Below are 18,403 nucleotides of genomic sequence, written 5' to 3' on the forward strand. Positions count from 1 at the left end.
GGTTTGGAGACTCACATTACAGTAGTAGCTACAGAGATCTGTAAAGGAACAGGTCAAATAAAATGAATGCCTTTTGTAGGGAATATGCCATGTTCTAGGATTCAGATACAAAGACAATTTAATGAAATTAATATAGATCCAAATGTTGATAAAGTTCCTAAAAAGGTCTTTCAAGGTTAAACTATAATTTCGAGAATTAAATTTGCTCAAGAAGTCAACAAGTGACTGGACTGGTTTTCAAACTGTTTCAGTCTTATCATCAGAAAAAGCAGCAGTGGGAGAATAACATAAAAATAAAGACATATCAGTTAATTAAACTCAAGGAAGTAAAAGATTCTGGGAGGCAGGAGAAAAACTGATATTGCAATAGACAGATTCCTATCAAAAGGAAGGGGAATTGACAGATGGCAGGCCTGCCTATACAGATAAAATTAAGAAAAGAAGCTCACTCCTAACTGCTTCTAAGGATGGTGTTGCTGAAGAGGAAATAATGAAGCCACTACTGCACCTGTGACCAGGGCCTGGAGAAAAAACAAAAGAGGGAGGAGGCATCAGGAAGTAAACTACTGTACTTCCAACAGGGCCCACTGAAGAAAACATTTAGAGGATCTTAAAGCTACAGGTAACATCCCTAAAAAAGAGCAATTAGGTTCTCCACTTGAGGATTTTGCAGCTCTAAAAAGTGATTATATAACAGTTGGTGGATTGCAGAGAAGCCCCTGAAGGGGTGCTGAATTCTTGATGCCATTATTAGGTGATTTGAAGGTAACCTATTATTTAGCCTTGGCATATTGACATTTCAGACCAAAGAAGTCATTGTTGTGGGGATTATCCTAGTAAGATAGGATGTTGAACAGTATCTGTACCTTCTACCCACTAGATGCCAGTAGCAATCCCCCACTTATGACAACCAAAACTGTCTACAGGCTTTGCCAAATACTTTCTCGGGGAAGAAGGACAAAATTACTCCCAGAGGAGAACTACCACTCTGAGGGAATTTGACGAAGAAATTATAGAAGTTAGGACTTTGTTAATTTTGGCCATTCTAACTGGTGTAGTCTCAATTACACCAATTACATTTCAATGAGGTTTTGATTTGAATCTCCCTGATGGCTAATGATGATGAACATTTTTTCATGTGTCTGTTAGCCATTTGTATGTCTTCATTGGAGAAGTGTCTGTTCATGTCTTCTGCCCATTTTTTGACATGATTATCTGTTTTTTGACTGTTGAGTTTGAAGAGTTCTTTATAGATCTTGGATATTAGCCCTTTGTCTGTAGTGTCATTTGCGAATACCTTCTCCCATTCCGTGGGTTGCCTTGACTTTGTAGTAATACACAGCACAGAGAAGCTGGTAAATAGAGCAGGTCCAGTTCTGGTTTAGATGTTATTCCAGAGGAAGAAAGCCCCCCAGGTGGATTTCTTATTGGGACATAAAGTTGGAACAGACTCATTTTTACATGAATGTGTTTGGCAGGCCTAGAACTCATTAACTTCCTATTTCTCATGATCAATTACTACAGAAGACAAAATCAAAAAGAATGTGCTAGACATGAGAGACTATGGACTCTGAAAAACAATCTGAGGGGTTTGCAGTGGCAGGGGGGTGGGAGGTTGGGGTACCAGGTGGTGGGTATTATAGAGGGCACAGCTTGCATGGAGCACTGGGTGTGGTGAAAAAATAATGAATACTGTTTTTCTGAAAATAAATAAATTGGAAAAAAAAAGAATGTGCTAGAAAAACAAATGTGCTGGCTCATAATAATAAAAAAATGAAGACACTAAAATATAGCAAAGAATGCTAATCCTAGAAAAAGTAAAAGAAGAGGTCAAATTAAGTAGCAGATTTAAGCTGTTAAGACTTATCCAGGTAGTTCTCAAAGAGACAGAGAGTAACTTACATAAAAAGAACATCTGAGGCATATCTTCACTAGCACATGAAAAACAATGTTGAAGAAAATATATTTCCTCTGCTTTTAAAGTGGCACAACATTATCAAGACCTAGGAAATCCAAAATTAATGTAAAGGATCGAGGCTGGGAAAGATGAATAGGTGGAAGGATCAACACTTCCATGCTCCTGGGTCAAAAGCAGTAGCAACATTACCTGCTGCCCCAGGTCATGTCGATTCTTCAGAACAGATTAGGGAACAGGGAGGGAACTTCTCAAAGAGGCAGATCCAGATCCAAGCAATTTTATAGCAAGAGGCAGATTAACTCCCCCTTAGTCAGAGAGAATGAAAGTCACGTCCCTATATAGAACTCCTGCCCAGCTCAGTGCTAGCATGATGTCAACATAAAACTGTAAGGGAACTTGCTAGATTTTGAAGGTGCTGGGTGTAGAAGAGGCATGTATCATCTAAGACCTGATGACTGGCAAAGTTAGTATGCTAAATGTCTATATTTTGTAAGACATGGCTAAGTCTCAAGTTTCACCTATGGGGAGGCAAGGTCCTATTCTTCAGTGATCTTTACTCATCCATTAATTGGAATAGGCCTCAGAAATGAGTAAGCTCATGGTTTTTTTTTTCAGACAGCTGACATAGACTGAAAGTTATCCTGGAAAATCTGAAAAATGATTTTCACTCATTTGGATACAAATGATTTTTCCTTTGGTGCTTAGCCATTGTTACACGGACTCAGAGTGCACTAAGATCTAGGTTCTGGGAACACAAGATTTTGACTGGGATAACTATTTTTCATCCAGGGATCAGTTTATTTTGACTTTTTTAGTGCATGTGGCTAACACTAAAATAATCTTGAATGACCTTCCAACTCTTAAAAAGTGGGGTAGTTAAGAGAGATGTGAAATTGAAATAATTTAACTTCCAAGGATCTGAAAGAATTGTATCCATGTCAATAGAAGACAGCCCATGATTCTGCTATTAAAAGAATCCTAATCCTACCCAACCAACTGAGTGAGCTGTCTCAGCCTGAAGGATAGTGGGGTTTAATTTTTACACTTCAATTTCTTGGCAAATTTAATAGTGGGGGAAGGTTTTACATTCTTCCAAATTTACTGTTGTAGGTTTTGTTCAGAGCAGCTATGCAGACTCATTGCAGAGTTCTTGGTGAGTAATGTTTAGTTACAGAAGGTTTCCCCCCCCTTTTTTGTTGATTTTATGTACTTGAGAATAATTCTCATTTCCTGTTGATTACAGTTTTTTTCTATTTATTTCTGTCTCTTCCATTGTTTCTGACTCAATAGGAGCCACCAGTTCTGACTGCTTACCCTGCCCTCCCTCACATTTTTTAGGCCTGTAAGTTGTAATTTTCCTCAGCCTGTTCACCTGTGTCAGTTCCTGGAAACCAGACCAGTTTAGTTTCTTAGAGTCTCTAAGGTAGCATCGAAGAAGTTCTCTCTCTGGAATTGAGCATTATTAAACATAATAGCTTAAAACAATGATTCTTCTACTTAAGCTGGGGTCTGGGGATGAAGGAATTAAACCTTGCCCAACTGCCCAGGATTCCTGGTTCCAGCAAAATCAGGAGAGTGTCTTCCCAAAGACACCTCCTAGACAAATACAGCCCCTGTCACCTGTGGATAAATCCACTGGATTCTCCCAGAAGGACCCTTTCATACAACTTCAAAGGCTCTCCTGTATCTTTGGCTTGTTCTACTGAAGAACACCACAGAATCATACTGATACTAAAGATCAGTATCTTTCTATTGTCTGGAGATTATGTGGACCCAGTATCAGGTCAAGTTCTACCAGTATGTTTATTTTAGTAGTTTATTCCAGTGAAGAGTTAGGAGGAAGACATGCATTCATATAGTCCTTCTCAGAAATCCACACTCCATCCCCTGCTGCATTACCCTTTTATTCCTGAAAGGACCATCTCTTCTAGATCTTATATTTCCACTTAATAATGTAGGCCTTTAATACAAGTTTAAGAGTTGAAAAATCAGTGATCCTAGAATATGAGTATTTTCCAGTTCTATTCAAGAATGTATTTCCATTATAAAAATAAAATCCTTGATCTGGTTAATATGAATCCAACTTTTTAAAAAAGTGGCTTGATACATATATATAGCAATTATATATCTTTTGGCAACATGTCAAATAACACCTGATAAAATTAGCCTTTCATATAATCTCTAATATTAAATTATTTGACAAATATTTATCAAATGTCTACTAGTTACCAGATATTGCTCTGGATTCTGAGGACATAGACATGAACAAAGTAAAAAAAAGTGTCCAGCTATGTTAGAGCTTACATTCTAGTGAAATGCAATATTTATGAAAACAATAGAGTCAGCCACTTAAATAACAAGGTATCTTACTCACCTCACATGGAATTTCAGCAGGAAGCACCATTGCCAGGGGTATGGTGTCTCTTAAAGATTTTGATAATTCTTCAATTTCCTTTTTCTTACTTATTTCCCCCAAATGTTCCACTTCTAGGACTGTTGGAATGTTGACCTCAAGGTAGTCTTCAGAATCTAGAGAAAAATTCATGAATTCATGATTATATATGTCATGATTATATATATCATGATTATAACATAGTTAAGGTTATATTATTTCCACCATTGTTATAAAGACTAACTGCTAAATAGTTAATATAATATATAGGACAACAGAACTGAGTTTAAGATACTGAATGTTAATAATTCAAATAATGCTTCACAATTTAACTAGTATTATAGCCTTAGTAAGTAAACTATACCAACTATATATATTCACTTAGTGGTTTAAGGTTTTCTCCCCAAAAAATCTAACCATCATTTAATATTTTTTCTTAATATTAAATTAGCAAACCTGAAAAAATGAAACTCTTTCTTTTCCATTACTGTAATTAAGGAAATTTATTTTATTTTAAATCAGAATAATTATTTACTCTTTAAATATATTTCTAATTTTTAAAAACAAAAAGCACAACTGGCAAACTTCACTAAATAAATTGGTATTTCTATACAACACTGGTTTAGTAGTAAAAATTAATGTTCATTTAAATGTTTATATGCTCTGTGAAAAGTATGCTTGTTCTATATCAAATAGGCTGGGTTTCTTTATGGCAGTATTACTAAGAACAGTGAAATATATTAATATGAGTTTTGAATTTCAAGGGAAAAGAATATTTGATTTCTTTTTGTTTTAACATTTAGTAATTTAGCATTTGGTCTCAATTGTTAAAACATTTTTCTCTATTGAGAAAAATTGAAGAAAAAAAAGTTGTGTTAAGGATGATGGATAACTGTTTCATTTTTCAATGTTTCGAAGCTTAAAGCACCTCATTAGCGTACAGACCAATGATGCTGAAACCAAGTCTCTAACAACTAGATCACATGTATAAACTTAGGTTAGCTCCAAAAATATCCCTCAAATCCACAAGGAGGAGAACTGGAAAAAAGGAAAACAGCCCCTGACAGCTAGAAACTACCCTGACACTGTATAAAAATCTTGGTGTTGCTGGGAGCTGGCCCAGTGTTCTCCCAGGGAAAACAACATCAGACATGGCTACTCTGTCACCATGATGGAGCAAGTCAGAGATGAGACCACTTTGTAGTCATGTCTGAACCCAAGCGAACACATGAACATTGCCAAAATCAAAAAAATGACCAAACATCCCCACCCCTAGCTCCTGTCAGTAGCTATTACTTCCTTACCAATTTCAGCTTTAGGCTCTTTTCATTTAGCTTGCCCTCTGTAGAAGGCTACCTACTCCTCCTGGTTTGCCTGGGATTTTCCTGGTTTAACCACTGAGCATGTTGTGTCCCAAGAAGCCCTTCAGCTGCAGGCATACAGGGATAATTGGTCACCTAATTTTGGATTAAAGTCAATATATCAAATCATAAAATTACAACTGCTTTTTGAGAGCAAGCGAACTATTGCAAAGCCTTGTTTTCTTGAAACCTCCCTCAAATCACTTAACAACAAGCCTAAATCTTATGGTGTCTTTTCTAAAACTTTTACTGAGATGGCCCATGGTTCTCTGTGGTGTCTAGAAAAAAATCCAAATTGTTCCTAGTGATGTGTGGCAAAAGGACACTGACAGGACAAAAAGGAAGAAGGGTCAAAGGCAATATAGATGGAAGCAGCTGTCTTTTATATCCAAAAAAAAAAAAAAAAAAAGTGAAGTTACAGCTTCATATAAGGTAATTCTATCAGTAAAGCAGAATAACAAAAAATGCCCTCTAGGGAGAAGCTATCCCCATGCCACATCTAAGGACAGTGGTGGGTTTATTTTTATTATTTTTATTTTGTTTTGATTTGTTTTTTTGTCCTATGAAAGTTACAGAACAAAGCACAAAAATATCTGGTATTTCCAAATTCTTCCAAATACTAGTCTTCCTTGAAATGAAATGAAAAATAGCATTTACTGAGAAACCATGAGAGACTCTTAACTCTTAACAAACTGAGGGTTGCTGGAGGGGAGGTCAGTGAGGGAGTGGGGTAATTGGGTGATGGGCATTAAGCAGGGCATGTGATGTGATGAGTACTGGGTGTTATATGCAACTGATAAATTATTGAACACTACATCTGAAGCTAGTGATGGGCTATATCTTGGCTAGTTGAATTTAAATTAAAAAAAAGAAAAAAGAGAAAAGCAGCCCTTATTTCTTTAACAATTTAAAATACTATCATTAGCAGTTTATTTTCTCTCTCTCTCTTTCTCCCCCCCCCCACATACACACACATTCGCACACACCCAAACAGTAAAAGAGTGTGTAGAACTGGCTCAATCATTTTGTGAATTGATGAAAGAACAAGGAAACTGATTTTATTTAATCACCTTAGGAGAAGGTGGAAGTTATTCTACCATGTCAGTATCTAGAGGTTTTCTGCTAATTCTTCTGTGGCATTAAGTTAAGAGTTGTTTTATTTATTTATTATAATCATGAATGTACAAAAAAAATTGTTTTCATGAACGTTCACAGAAGTATTCTTTATAATGCAGAAAATTGGAAGTGGTCTAAGCAATAAGGGACTAGACTAAAAATATGTACTATGAAAAAGATACTATTGCCAATAAAAATTCCGTCAAAGAGTATTTACCTATAAGGAACAAGATTATAACATCACTGAAAAAATTCCAAGTTACAAAATTACAAATTTAGTAGGTTCCCATTTAGTAAAATAAAAAGTATAGAATTTCTAGTTTCAGGTTCCACATATAAGGAGATTTAGAAAACACCACTTGTAACAAAAAGCTGAACAGACTGAAAAATCAACTCTTTTTTGATCTGTAAGAAAGGGGTATACATAACACAAACTGCTGTCCCCAAATTAGAGAGAGAGGCAAATACAAGGACTTCCAATTTATAAAGAGTAAGGAGTGAAAACCACCCCAGGAACCAGTGCCAGGGTAGGGAAGCCTCAACTATAGTGGACAAACGGTTGGATGCTCAGTGTGGACAAATCTGAGAGTTAAGAACTGCAGGCAAATCCAGCCAAAGTAGGGGCTCTGCATTATTTTGAGATTTACCTCTAGGAGCTTGACTAGATGCCCACAGAAAATACTGGAGAAAATTCCCCTCCTGCTTCTGGCAGAGGGAGGGAGAAAGAGACCATTTTGAGATACTCCAGAGCACTCTGTTTTTCTAAGAAAGTTTTGTCCTCAGGGCAGACTGGTTAATGACAGCCTAAACTACTGGGGTATTATCAGAGTCTAAGTGACCTGGGGAAGAGAAGTACCCAACAATAGCCCACTGTAGCCATCTTGCCACAAAGAAGGGGGAGAAAAAAAATCTAAGGAACTCTTGTGAAGTTCATGGTCCAGAAATATAGGTTCACTAAACGACTAAGATCTAATCATAGGACTCTAAAAAGCTTCTCCTACCCCATACCGCACTACTATATTACTAAAGGCCTATTAAAGAAGTTCATTTTACCTAGTACATCATGTTTTCTGAGAAAAATTGGAAGGCATATCAAAGAGCAAAAACCAAAACTTGACAAGACAGAGTAAGCATCAGAACCAGATTTGACAAGGATGTTGGAATTAGAAGACTGGGAATTTAAAACAACTCTGATTAATATGCTAAGGTTTCTAATGTATAAAGTAAACACCAGGCAAGATGGATGGGTAATATAAGCAGAGTATTGGAGCACCTACAAAAGGACCAAAAAGAAATGCTGGAGATTAAAAACACTGTTACAGAAATGAAGAATGCCTTTGATGGGTTTATTAGTAAACTAGACATGACTAAGGAAAGACTCTCTGAGCTAGAGAATACACCAATAAAATCCTTGAAAACTGAAAAGCAAACAGGAACAAAATAAACTAAAACAAAAACAAAAAATAGGACAGTACATCCAAGGAATATGGGAAATGACAAATGTGTGACATACATGTAATGGGAACACCAGAAGTAGAAGAAAAGAAGGAACAGAAGAAATATTTGATTTCTTTGATCAAAGAAAACTTGGATCCATGGCACAGTTGGACCACTGCTCTTTAGGCAGGAACCCCACAAGTGGCAGACCTAGGGAGTCCCACCTTCCTCCCCTGCTCTTCAGCAGCATGGCAAGAATCTGCTGGGTTTGAAGTCTCCAAGTGGGGCTGTGTGCCAGAGACAGAAATACTTGGTCACAGGCCAGGTGAGCTTGGAGCATGACCAGAGACCATGGAAACAGGAGTGATTGCCTGCTTTTCTCTGAGGGCACACTGAGGGATAGGGCCCTGAGCTCTCGGCTCCTCTGGGCAGAGACTGGGAGGCCACCATTTTCATTGTTATCTTCCAGAGCTCTATGGAAAGCATTCAGGAAGCAAAAGCTCCCGAGAGTGAAGAACCCGAGCAGATTACTTAGTCTAGACCCTGGCAAGGGTGGTGCAATTCCACCTCTGGCAAAGACATTTGAGAATCACTACAACAGGCCCCTCCCCCAGAAAATCAGCAAAAACATCCAACCAAGACCAAGCTCACTGATCAAGGAGAATAGTGGAATTTCAGAGCTAGGGAAAAGCAAAGCATGGAATTCATGGCTTTCTCCCCATGACACTTTAGCCTGGCAAAGTTAATTAAATTTTTAAAATTTTATTTTTTATCTTATTCTAATTTTTTTAAACTTTGTCTCTTTCCTCTTTTAACGTTTTTTAACAATTTTATCTTAACAATACCTTTCTAAAAAAATCTTTTTTAAACCTTCATTATTATAGTTATATTTAATACTTCATTGTATTTAACTTTATTTTTTGTATATATATAGGGTTTTTTTTTTTCTAGAAAATTTTGGGATACAATTTCTTCTAACAGATCAAAATATACCCTAAATCTAGCACAGGGCTTTGTTCTAGTCTCCAGCCTGAGGAAATTCTCTCCACATTTTTTTCTTTCTTTTTCCAACCAACATATCTTATCAATTCCTTTTTTAGAATTTTTTAAAAACTTTCATCTTTACAATCATATTCCATCCCTTCATCATGTTTACTCTTATTTCTATATGTATATACATTTTTCTTTCTTTAAAATTTTGGGAGGTAGTTTCTTCTAAGAGACCAGAATACACCCAAAATCAACTGGGTGGCTCTCTTCTATTCACCAGTCCAAAATATATATATATATATATATACATATATATGTATATATATATGTATATATATATGGGTGGCTCTCTTCTATTCACCAGTCCAATATATATATATATATATATATATACACATATACATATATACACACACACACACACACATATGTGTGTATATATATACACACATATACATATATTTGAATTTTTAAAAAATTTTTTAAAAATTTAAATTTAAAATTTAAAATTTAAAATTTTTAAAATTTTCTTTTTACCGCTTTATTCTCCTCCTGATTTGGGTCTTTTCTGATTTGGTTAGCTTATATTATTCTGCAGTCTTTGTCACCCTCTTAGTATTTTATTCTCTTGTTCATATATTCTTATTTGGATAAAATGACAAGGCGGAAAAGCTCACCACAAAAAAAAGAACAAGAAGCAGTACCAAAGACTAGGTACCTAATCAATATGGATATTGGTAATATGTCAGATCTAAAGTTCAGAATGATGATTCTCAAGGTGCTAGCTGGGCTCAAAAATGGCATGGAAGATATTAGAGAAATGCTGTTTGGAGAAACAAAAGCCCTTTCTAGGGAAATAAAAGAAATAAAATAAAATAAAATCTAACCAAGCTGAAATTTAAAAAGCTTGTAATGAGGTACAATAAAAAATGGAGGCTCTTGGGGCGCCTGGGAGGCTCAATGTGTTAAAGCCTCTACCTTCAGCTTGGGTCATGACGCCAGGGTCCTGGGATCGAGCCCCACATCCAGCTCTCAGCTCAGCAGGGAGCCTGCTTCCTCCTCTCTCTCTCTCTGCCTGACTCTCTGCCTACTTGTGATCTCTATCTGTCAAATAAATAAAATCTTTAAAAAAAAATGGAGGCTTTTACTGTTAGGATTAATGAGGCAGAAGAGAGAATTAGTGATATAGAAAACCAAATGACAGAGAATAAAGAAGCTGAGCAAAAGAGAGACAAACAACTACTGGACAACGAGGGTAGAATTCAAGAGATAAGTGATAACATAAGATGAAACAATATTAGAATAATTGGGATTGCAGAAGAAGAAGAAAGAGAGGGGGACAGAAGGTATATTGGAGTGAATTATTGTAGAGAATTTCCGTAATATGGCAAAGGGAACACACATCAAAATCCAGGAGGCACAGAGAACCCCCCTCAAAATCAATAAAAATATGTCCACACCCATCATCTAGTAGTAAAACTTACAAGTCTTAGTGACAAAGAGAAAATCCAGAAAGTCTGTAACATACAATGGTAAAAATACAAGATTGGCAGCAGACTTATCCACAGAGACCTTGCAAGCCAGAAAGAACTGGCATGATATATTCAGACCACTAAATGAGAAAAATATGCAGCCAAGAATACTATATCCAGGTAGGCTGTCATTGAAAATAAAAGGAGAGAGAATAAGTTTCCAGGACAAACAAAAACTAAAAGGATTTGTAAATAGCAAACCACCCCTATTGAAAGGGGTCCTCTAAACAAAGAGAGAGCCTAAAAGTAGTAGACCAGGAAGGAACAGAGACAATATACAGTAACAGTCACCTTAGAGGCAACACAATGGCACTAAATTCATATCTTTCAATAGTTACCCTGAATGTAAATGGGCTAAATGCCCCAATCAAAAAACACAGCATATCAGAAAGAATAAAAAATAAAACCCATCAATATGCTGCCTACCAGAAACTCATTTTAGACCCAAAGACACCCCCACATTTAAAATGAAGGGTTGGAAAACAATTTACCATGATAATGGACATCAAAAGAAAGCTGGGTGGCAATCCTTATATTAGATCAATTAGATTTTAAGCCAAAGACTATAATAAGAGATGAAGAAGGACACATGCCATACTTAAAGGGTCTGTCCAACAAAAATATCTAACAATTTTAAATATCTAAGCCCCTATCATGGGAGCAGCCAACTATATAAACTAATTAATAACATAATCAAAGAAACAAATCAACAATTATAAAATAATAGTAGGGGACTTTAACACCCCCTCACTGAAATGGACAGATCATCCAAGCAAAAGATCAACAAGGAAATAAAGGCCTTAAATGACACACGGGACCAGATGGACATCATAGATATATTCATAACATTCCACCCCAAAACAACAGAATACACATTCCTCTCCAGTGTGTTTGGAACATTCTCTAAAATAGATCACACCCTGGTTCACAAATCAGGTCTCAACTGGTACCAAAAGATTGGGATCATTCCCTGCATATTTTTAGACCACAATGCTCTGAAGCTAGAACTCAATCACAAGAGGAAAGTAGAAAATAACCCAAATACATGGAGGCTAAAGAGCATCCTACTAAAGAATGAACAGGTCAACCAGGAAATTAAAGAAGAATTGAAAAAATTCATGGAAACAAATGAAAATGAAAACACACAGTTCAAAATCTGTGGGACACAGCAAAGGTGATCCTGAGAGGAAAATATATATAGCGATAGAAGCCTTTCTCAAGAAACAAGAAAGGTCTCAAGTATACAACCTAACCCTACACCTGAAGGATCTGAAGAAAGAACAGCAAAGAAAGCCTAAACTCAGCAGGAGAAATTATAAATATCAGAGGAGAAATCAATGAAATAGAAACCAAAAAACCAACCAACCAACCAACCAAACAAACAAACAAACAAAAAAATCCAGTAGAACAAATCAATGAAACTAGGAGCTGGTACTTTGAAAAACTTAATAAGATTGATAAACCCCTGTTCAGACTTATCTAAAGGAAAAGAGGAAGGACCCAAATAAATAAAAGCATGAATGAAAGAGGAGAGATCACAACCAACACCAAAGAAATACAATTATAAGAACATATGAGCAACTATGTGCCAGCAAATTTGACAATCAGGAAGAAACGGATAAATTCATAGAGAATATAAACTATCAAAAATGAACCAGGAAGAGATAGAAAGCCTGAACAGATCCATAAGCAGTAAGGAGATCGAAGCAGTCATCAAAAATCTCCCAACAAACAAGAGCCCAGGGCCAGATGTCTTCCCAGGGGAATTCTACCAAGCATTTAAAGAAAAATCAATACCCATTCTCCTGAAACTGTTCCAAAAAAATAGAAATGGAAGGAAAACTTCCAAACACATTTTATGAGGCCAGCATTACCTTGAGCCCCAAACCAGACAAACACCCCCTCAAAAAAGAGAATTATAGACCAATATCCTTGATGAATACAGACGTGAAAATTCTCACCAAAGTAATAGCCAGTAGGACCCAACAGTACATTAAAAGGATTATTGACCATGGCCAACTGGGATTTATTCCAGGGCTGAAAGTTTGGTTCAACATCTGCAAATCAATCAGTGTGATACAATACATTAATAAAAGAAAGAACAAGAACTGTATGATATTCTCAATAGATGCTGAAAAAGCATTTGACAAAGTACAGCATCCTTTCTTGGTCAAAACTCTTCAAAGTGCAGGAATGGAGGGTTCATACCTCAATATCATCAAAGCCATTTGTGAAAAACCCACAGTGAATATCATTCTCAACGGAGAAAAACTGAGAGCTTTTCTGCTAAGGTCAGGAACATGGCAGGGAGGTCCATTTCCACCGCTGCTATTCAACAGAGTACTAGAAGTCCTACCTCAGCAATAAGACAACAAAAAGAAATTAAAGTCATCCAAATCAGCAAAGAGATCAAACTACTACTCGTTACAGATGATATGATACTTTATATGGAAAGCCCAAAAGACTCTACTCCAAATCTGCTAGAACTTGTATAGGAATTCAGTATCCTGTCAGGATATAAAATCAATGCATAGAAATCAGCTACACTTCTATACACCAAGAACAACACTTAAGGATTTAGTCTGAAAATGAGATTTAAGGAGTCAATCCCATTCACAACTGCACCCAAAACCATAAGATCCCTAGGAATAAACCTAACCAAAGAGGCAAGAATCTGTACTCAAAAAAAACTATAAAGTACTCATGAAATAAATGGAGGAAGACACAAAGAAATGGAAATATGTTCCATGTTCATGGGTTGGAAGAACAAATGTTGTGAATATGTCCATCCTACCTAAGGCATTCTACATGTTTAATATAATCCCTATCAAAATACCATCAATTTTTTTTTCAATGAAATGGAACAAATAACCCTAAATTTATATGGAATCAAAAAAGACCTCGAATAGTCAGAAAAATGTTGAAAAAGAAAGCCAAAGTTGGTGGCATCACAATTCCAGACTCCAAGCTCTATTACAAAGCTGTCATCATCAAGACAGCATGGTATTGGCACAAAAACAGACACATAGATCAATGGAACAGAATAGAGAGCCCAAAAATTGACCCTCAACTCTATGGTCAACTAATTTTTGACAAAGCAGGAAAGAATGTCCAATGGAAAAAAGACTGTTCAACAAATGGTATTGGGAAAATTGGACAGCCACATGCAGAAAAATGAAACTGTACCATTTCCTTATACCACATACAAAAACAGACTCAAAATGTATGAAAGACATCAATGTGAGAAAGGAATCCATCAAAATCCTTGAAGAGAACACAGGGAGCAAGCTCTTCCACCTCAGCCACAGCAACTTCTTCCTAGAAACATCACCAAAGCTTATGTAAGGGAAGCAAGGGCAAAAATGAACTATTGGGACTTCATCAAGATCAAAAACTCTTGCACAGCAACAAAAACAAAACCAAAAGACAACTGGCAAAATGGGAGAAGATATTTGCAAATGACCTATCAGATAAAGGGCTAGTATCCAAAATCTATAAAGAACTTATCAAACTCAACACCCAAAGAACAGATAATCTAATCAAGAAATGGGCAGAGTGGGGGACACCTGGGTGGCTCATTGGGTTAAAGCCTCTGCCTTTGGCTCAGGTCGTGATCTTGGAGTCCTGGGATCGAGCCCCGCATTGGGCTCTCTGCTCCGCGGGGAGCCTGCTTCCCCCTCTCTCTCTGCCTCCTCTCTGCCTACTTGTGATCTCTGTCTGTCAAATAAATAAATAAAATCTTAAAAAAAAAAAAAAAGAAATGGGCAGAGGACATGAACAGACATTTCTGCAAAGAAGACATCCAGATGGCCAACAGATACATGAAAAAGTGCTCCACATCACTCGACATCAGGAAAATACAAATCAAAATCACAATAAGATACCACCTCACACCAGTCAGAATAACTAAAATTAACAAGCCAGGAAATGACAGATGCTGGTGAGGATGTGGAGAAAGGGGAACCCTCCTACACTGTTGGTGGGAATGCAAGCTGGTGCAGCCACTCTGGAAAATAGCATGCAGGTTCCTCAAAAAGTTGAAAATAGAGCTACCCTATGACCCAACAATTGCACTACTGGGTAGTGATACAAATGTGGGGATCCGAAGGAGAACAAGCACCCGAATGTTTATAGCAGCAATGTCCACAATGGCCAAACTATGGAAGGAATCTAGATGTCCATCAACAGATGTATGGATAAAGAAGATATGGGGTGTGTGTGTGTGTGTGTGTGTGTGTGTATACACACATATATGTAATGAAATACTATGCAGCCCTCAAAAGAAATGAAATATTGCCATTTGCAATGACGTGGATGGAACTACAGGGTATAATGCTGAGCGAAATAAGTCAGTCAAAGAAAGACAATCATCATATGATCTCTCTGATATGAGGAATTTGAGAAACAGGTGGGAGGGGGCTGGAGGGTAGGGAAGGAAAAAATAAAACATGACTGGATTGGGTTAGACACAAACCATAAGAAACTCTTAATCTCACCAAACAAACTGTGGGTTGCTGGAGTCAGGGTGTGGGTATGGAGAGGGTGGTTGGGTTATGGACATTGGGAAGGGTATGTGCTATGGTGAGTGTTTTGAAGTATGCAAGCCTGATGATTCACACACCTGTACCCCTGGGGCAAATAATACATTATATGTTAATTTAAAAAATCTAAAAGATAATATCTAGAGAATTAAAAGATAAGCCATACATTGGGAGAAAATATTTCCAAAAGACACATCTAATTAAGGACTGTTCTGCAAAATATTAAAAAAATCTTTAAAATCTTACAATAAGAAAATTACCAAAATTGGAATATCAGCCAAAAAGCTTAAAAAATACCTCACCATGGGGCACCTGTGTGGCTCAGTGGGTTAAAGCCTCTGCCTCTGGCTCAGGTCATGATCTCAGGGTCCTGGGCTCTCTGGTCAGTGGGGAGCCCACTTCCTCCTCTCTCTCTCTCTGTCTGCCTCTCTGCCTACTTAAGATCTCTGTCAAATAGATGAATGGATAAAGAAGATGTGGTATATATATACAATGGAATACTATGCAGCCATCAAAAGAAATGAAATCTTGCCATTTGCGACAACATAGATGGAACTAGAGCGTATCATGCTTAGCGAAATAAGTCAAGCGGAGAAAGACAACTATCATACGATCTCCCTGATATGAGGAAGTGGTGATGCAATATGGGGGCTTACATGGGTAGGAGAAGAATCCATGAAACAAGATGGGATAGGGAGGGAGACAAACCATAAGTGACTCTTAATCTCACAAAACAAACTGTGGGTTGCTGGGGGGAGAGGGGTTGGGAGAAGGGGGGTAGGGTTATGGACATTGGGGAGGGTATGTGCTTTTGGGTAAATTGGAAGGGGAGGTGAACCATGAGAGACTATGGACTCTGAAAAACAATCTGAGGGGTTTGACGTGGCAGGGGGTGGGAGGTTGGGGTACCAGGTGGTGGGTATTATAGAGGGCACAGCTTGCATGGAGCACTGGGTGTGGTGAAAAAATAATGAATAATGTTTTTCTGAAAATAAATAAATTGGAAAAAAAGATCTCTGTCAAATAAATAAATAAAATCTTAGAAAAAAAAAATCTCACCAACAAGATACATAGGTAGCAAACAGGCATATGAGAAAATGCTGCACATTATATGTCATCAGGTAAATGCAATATTAAAAAAACAAAAAACAATTAACAGTACGCATCTATCCATTAGAACAGCCAAAATCTGAACACTGACAATATCAATTGTTAGTGAGGATTTGGAGCAAAACAAATACTCCTACATTACTTATGAGAATGCAAACGGTACAGCCATTTTTGAAATTAGTTTGGTGGTTTCTGACAACATTAAACATAGTCTTGCCATGTAATTCAGCAAACATGCTCCCTGGTATTTACCCAAATCAGCTGAAACTTAGGTGAACACAAAAACCTGCCCATGGATGTTTATAGTACAGTTTTCTTCATAACTGCCTAAACTTGGGAGCAACCAAGATGTCCTTTAGTAGATGAGTGGATAAATTGTGATACATCCAGACAATGAAATATTATTTAGAGCTAAAATGAAATGAACTATCAACAATGCAAAGACATAGGAGAACGTTGAATGTGTATTACTAAGTGAATGAAGTGAGTCTGAAAAGAGCACATACTGTATTATACCAACTATATGACATTTTGTAAAAAAGCAAAACCATACTGATAGTAAAAAGATAAGGGGTTCCCAGGGGTCTGGGGTCAGATGGGGATTTGAATAGGCAGAACACAGAAGACTTTTGGGCAGTGAAAATAGTCTGTATGCCACCATAGTGAAAGGTGCTTATCATTAAACATTTGTCCATACACATAGTTTATGCAATACCAAGAGTGTATCTTAAAATAAACTGTGGACTTTGGGTAATTATGATGTGCCAATGTAGATCCATCCTTAAGTGGTGGACCATTCTGGTGATTGATGTTGATAATGGGGATAGCTATGCATGTTGTGGGTGTGGGGTGCAGGGAGTATATGGGAAATCTCTATCTCCCTCTCAGTTTTCATGTAAACATAAAACTGTTCTAAAAAAATAAAGTCTTTTAAAGAAAGCATACATATACAGAACTATGTGGTAGGGATTTAAGATATATTCTCAATACATAAGAATACACTGGCTACATATAAAAATGTACAAATTCCATTAATATCAAGAGTGGTAGCATGGAGGACATGGGGAGTTAGAGAGGAGAAGGGAGTTGGGGGAAATTGGAAGGGGAGGTGAATCATGAGAGACTATGGACTCTGAAAAACAATCTGAGGGGTCTGAAGTGGCAGGGGGGGGTGGGAGGTCGGGGTACCAGGTGGTGGGTATTATAGAGGGCACAGATTGCATGGAGCACTGGGTGTGGTGAAAAAATAATGAATACTGTTATGCTGAAAGTAAATAAATTTAATTAAAAAAAAGAGTGGTTATTTCTGGCTGATGGGGTTATGGATAATTTTATTATATATATTTCTAATAATGTTAATAATATACATAATATATAATATAATATACATAATATATATTTTGGTTTTTCTATAAGGAAAATGTATTTGTTTTACAGATTGAACTATAGGGACGCCTGGGTGGCTCAGTTGGTTAAGCAGCTGCCTTGGGCTCAGGTCATGATCCCAGCGTCCTCGGATCAAGTCCCACATCGGGCTCCTTGCTCAGCGGGGAGCCTGCTTCTCCCTCTGTCTCTGCCAGCCGTTCTGTCTGCCTGTGCTCGCTCTCGCTCCCTCTCTCTCTCTGACAGATAAATAAAATCTTAAAAAAAAAAAAAAACCAAATTGAACTATACACATTCCTAAATAGTTGAATGATTTGAATGATCAAGCATAATGATGAATAAAGTTAGCTGATCAAGATTATAGACCAAGCACATGTTTCTTTGCCCCTCCTCTATACATGTAAAAGAAATAATAAAAAGATTATTTCCTTTATAGGTCATGACAAAAATGGGTAGGAAGCACTAATCTGCAGTTAGTATGTGAAATGATTCAGCATTTCACAAATCCTCTCTATGTTGGGGTGATCTAAGCAATTCTAAAAGATATCATCTAGAATAAAGGTGACCCTCCTTTTAAAAAATGAATTGAGTATTAGGCAAAAATAATCACAGATACCCTAAGG

General features: G+C 37.0%; 1 protein-coding gene across 2 annotated transcripts in view; it reads right to left on the reverse strand.

Annotated features, from left to right (window-relative positions):
• BANK1 (B cell scaffold protein with ankyrin repeats 1) overlaps positions 1-18,403 on the reverse strand; it is a 268,683-nt gene that overhangs the window by 216,665 nt on the left and 33,615 nt on the right. For both annotated transcript variants that reach the window (XM_044224400.1, XM_044224399.1), the window contains exon 3: positions 4,293-4,447. In XM_044224400.1, coding sequence (XP_044080335.1) covers positions 4,293-4,447 — 155 coding nt within the window. The remainder of the gene's footprint in view (positions 1-4,292; positions 4,448-18,403) is intronic.

Source organism: Neovison vison, chromosome 11 (genome assembly GCF_020171115.1).
Source record: "Neovison vison isolate M4711 chromosome 11, ASM_NN_V1, whole genome shotgun sequence".
In the NCBI taxonomy this organism is placed as follows: domain Eukaryota; kingdom Metazoa; phylum Chordata; class Mammalia; order Carnivora; family Mustelidae; genus Neogale; species Neogale vison.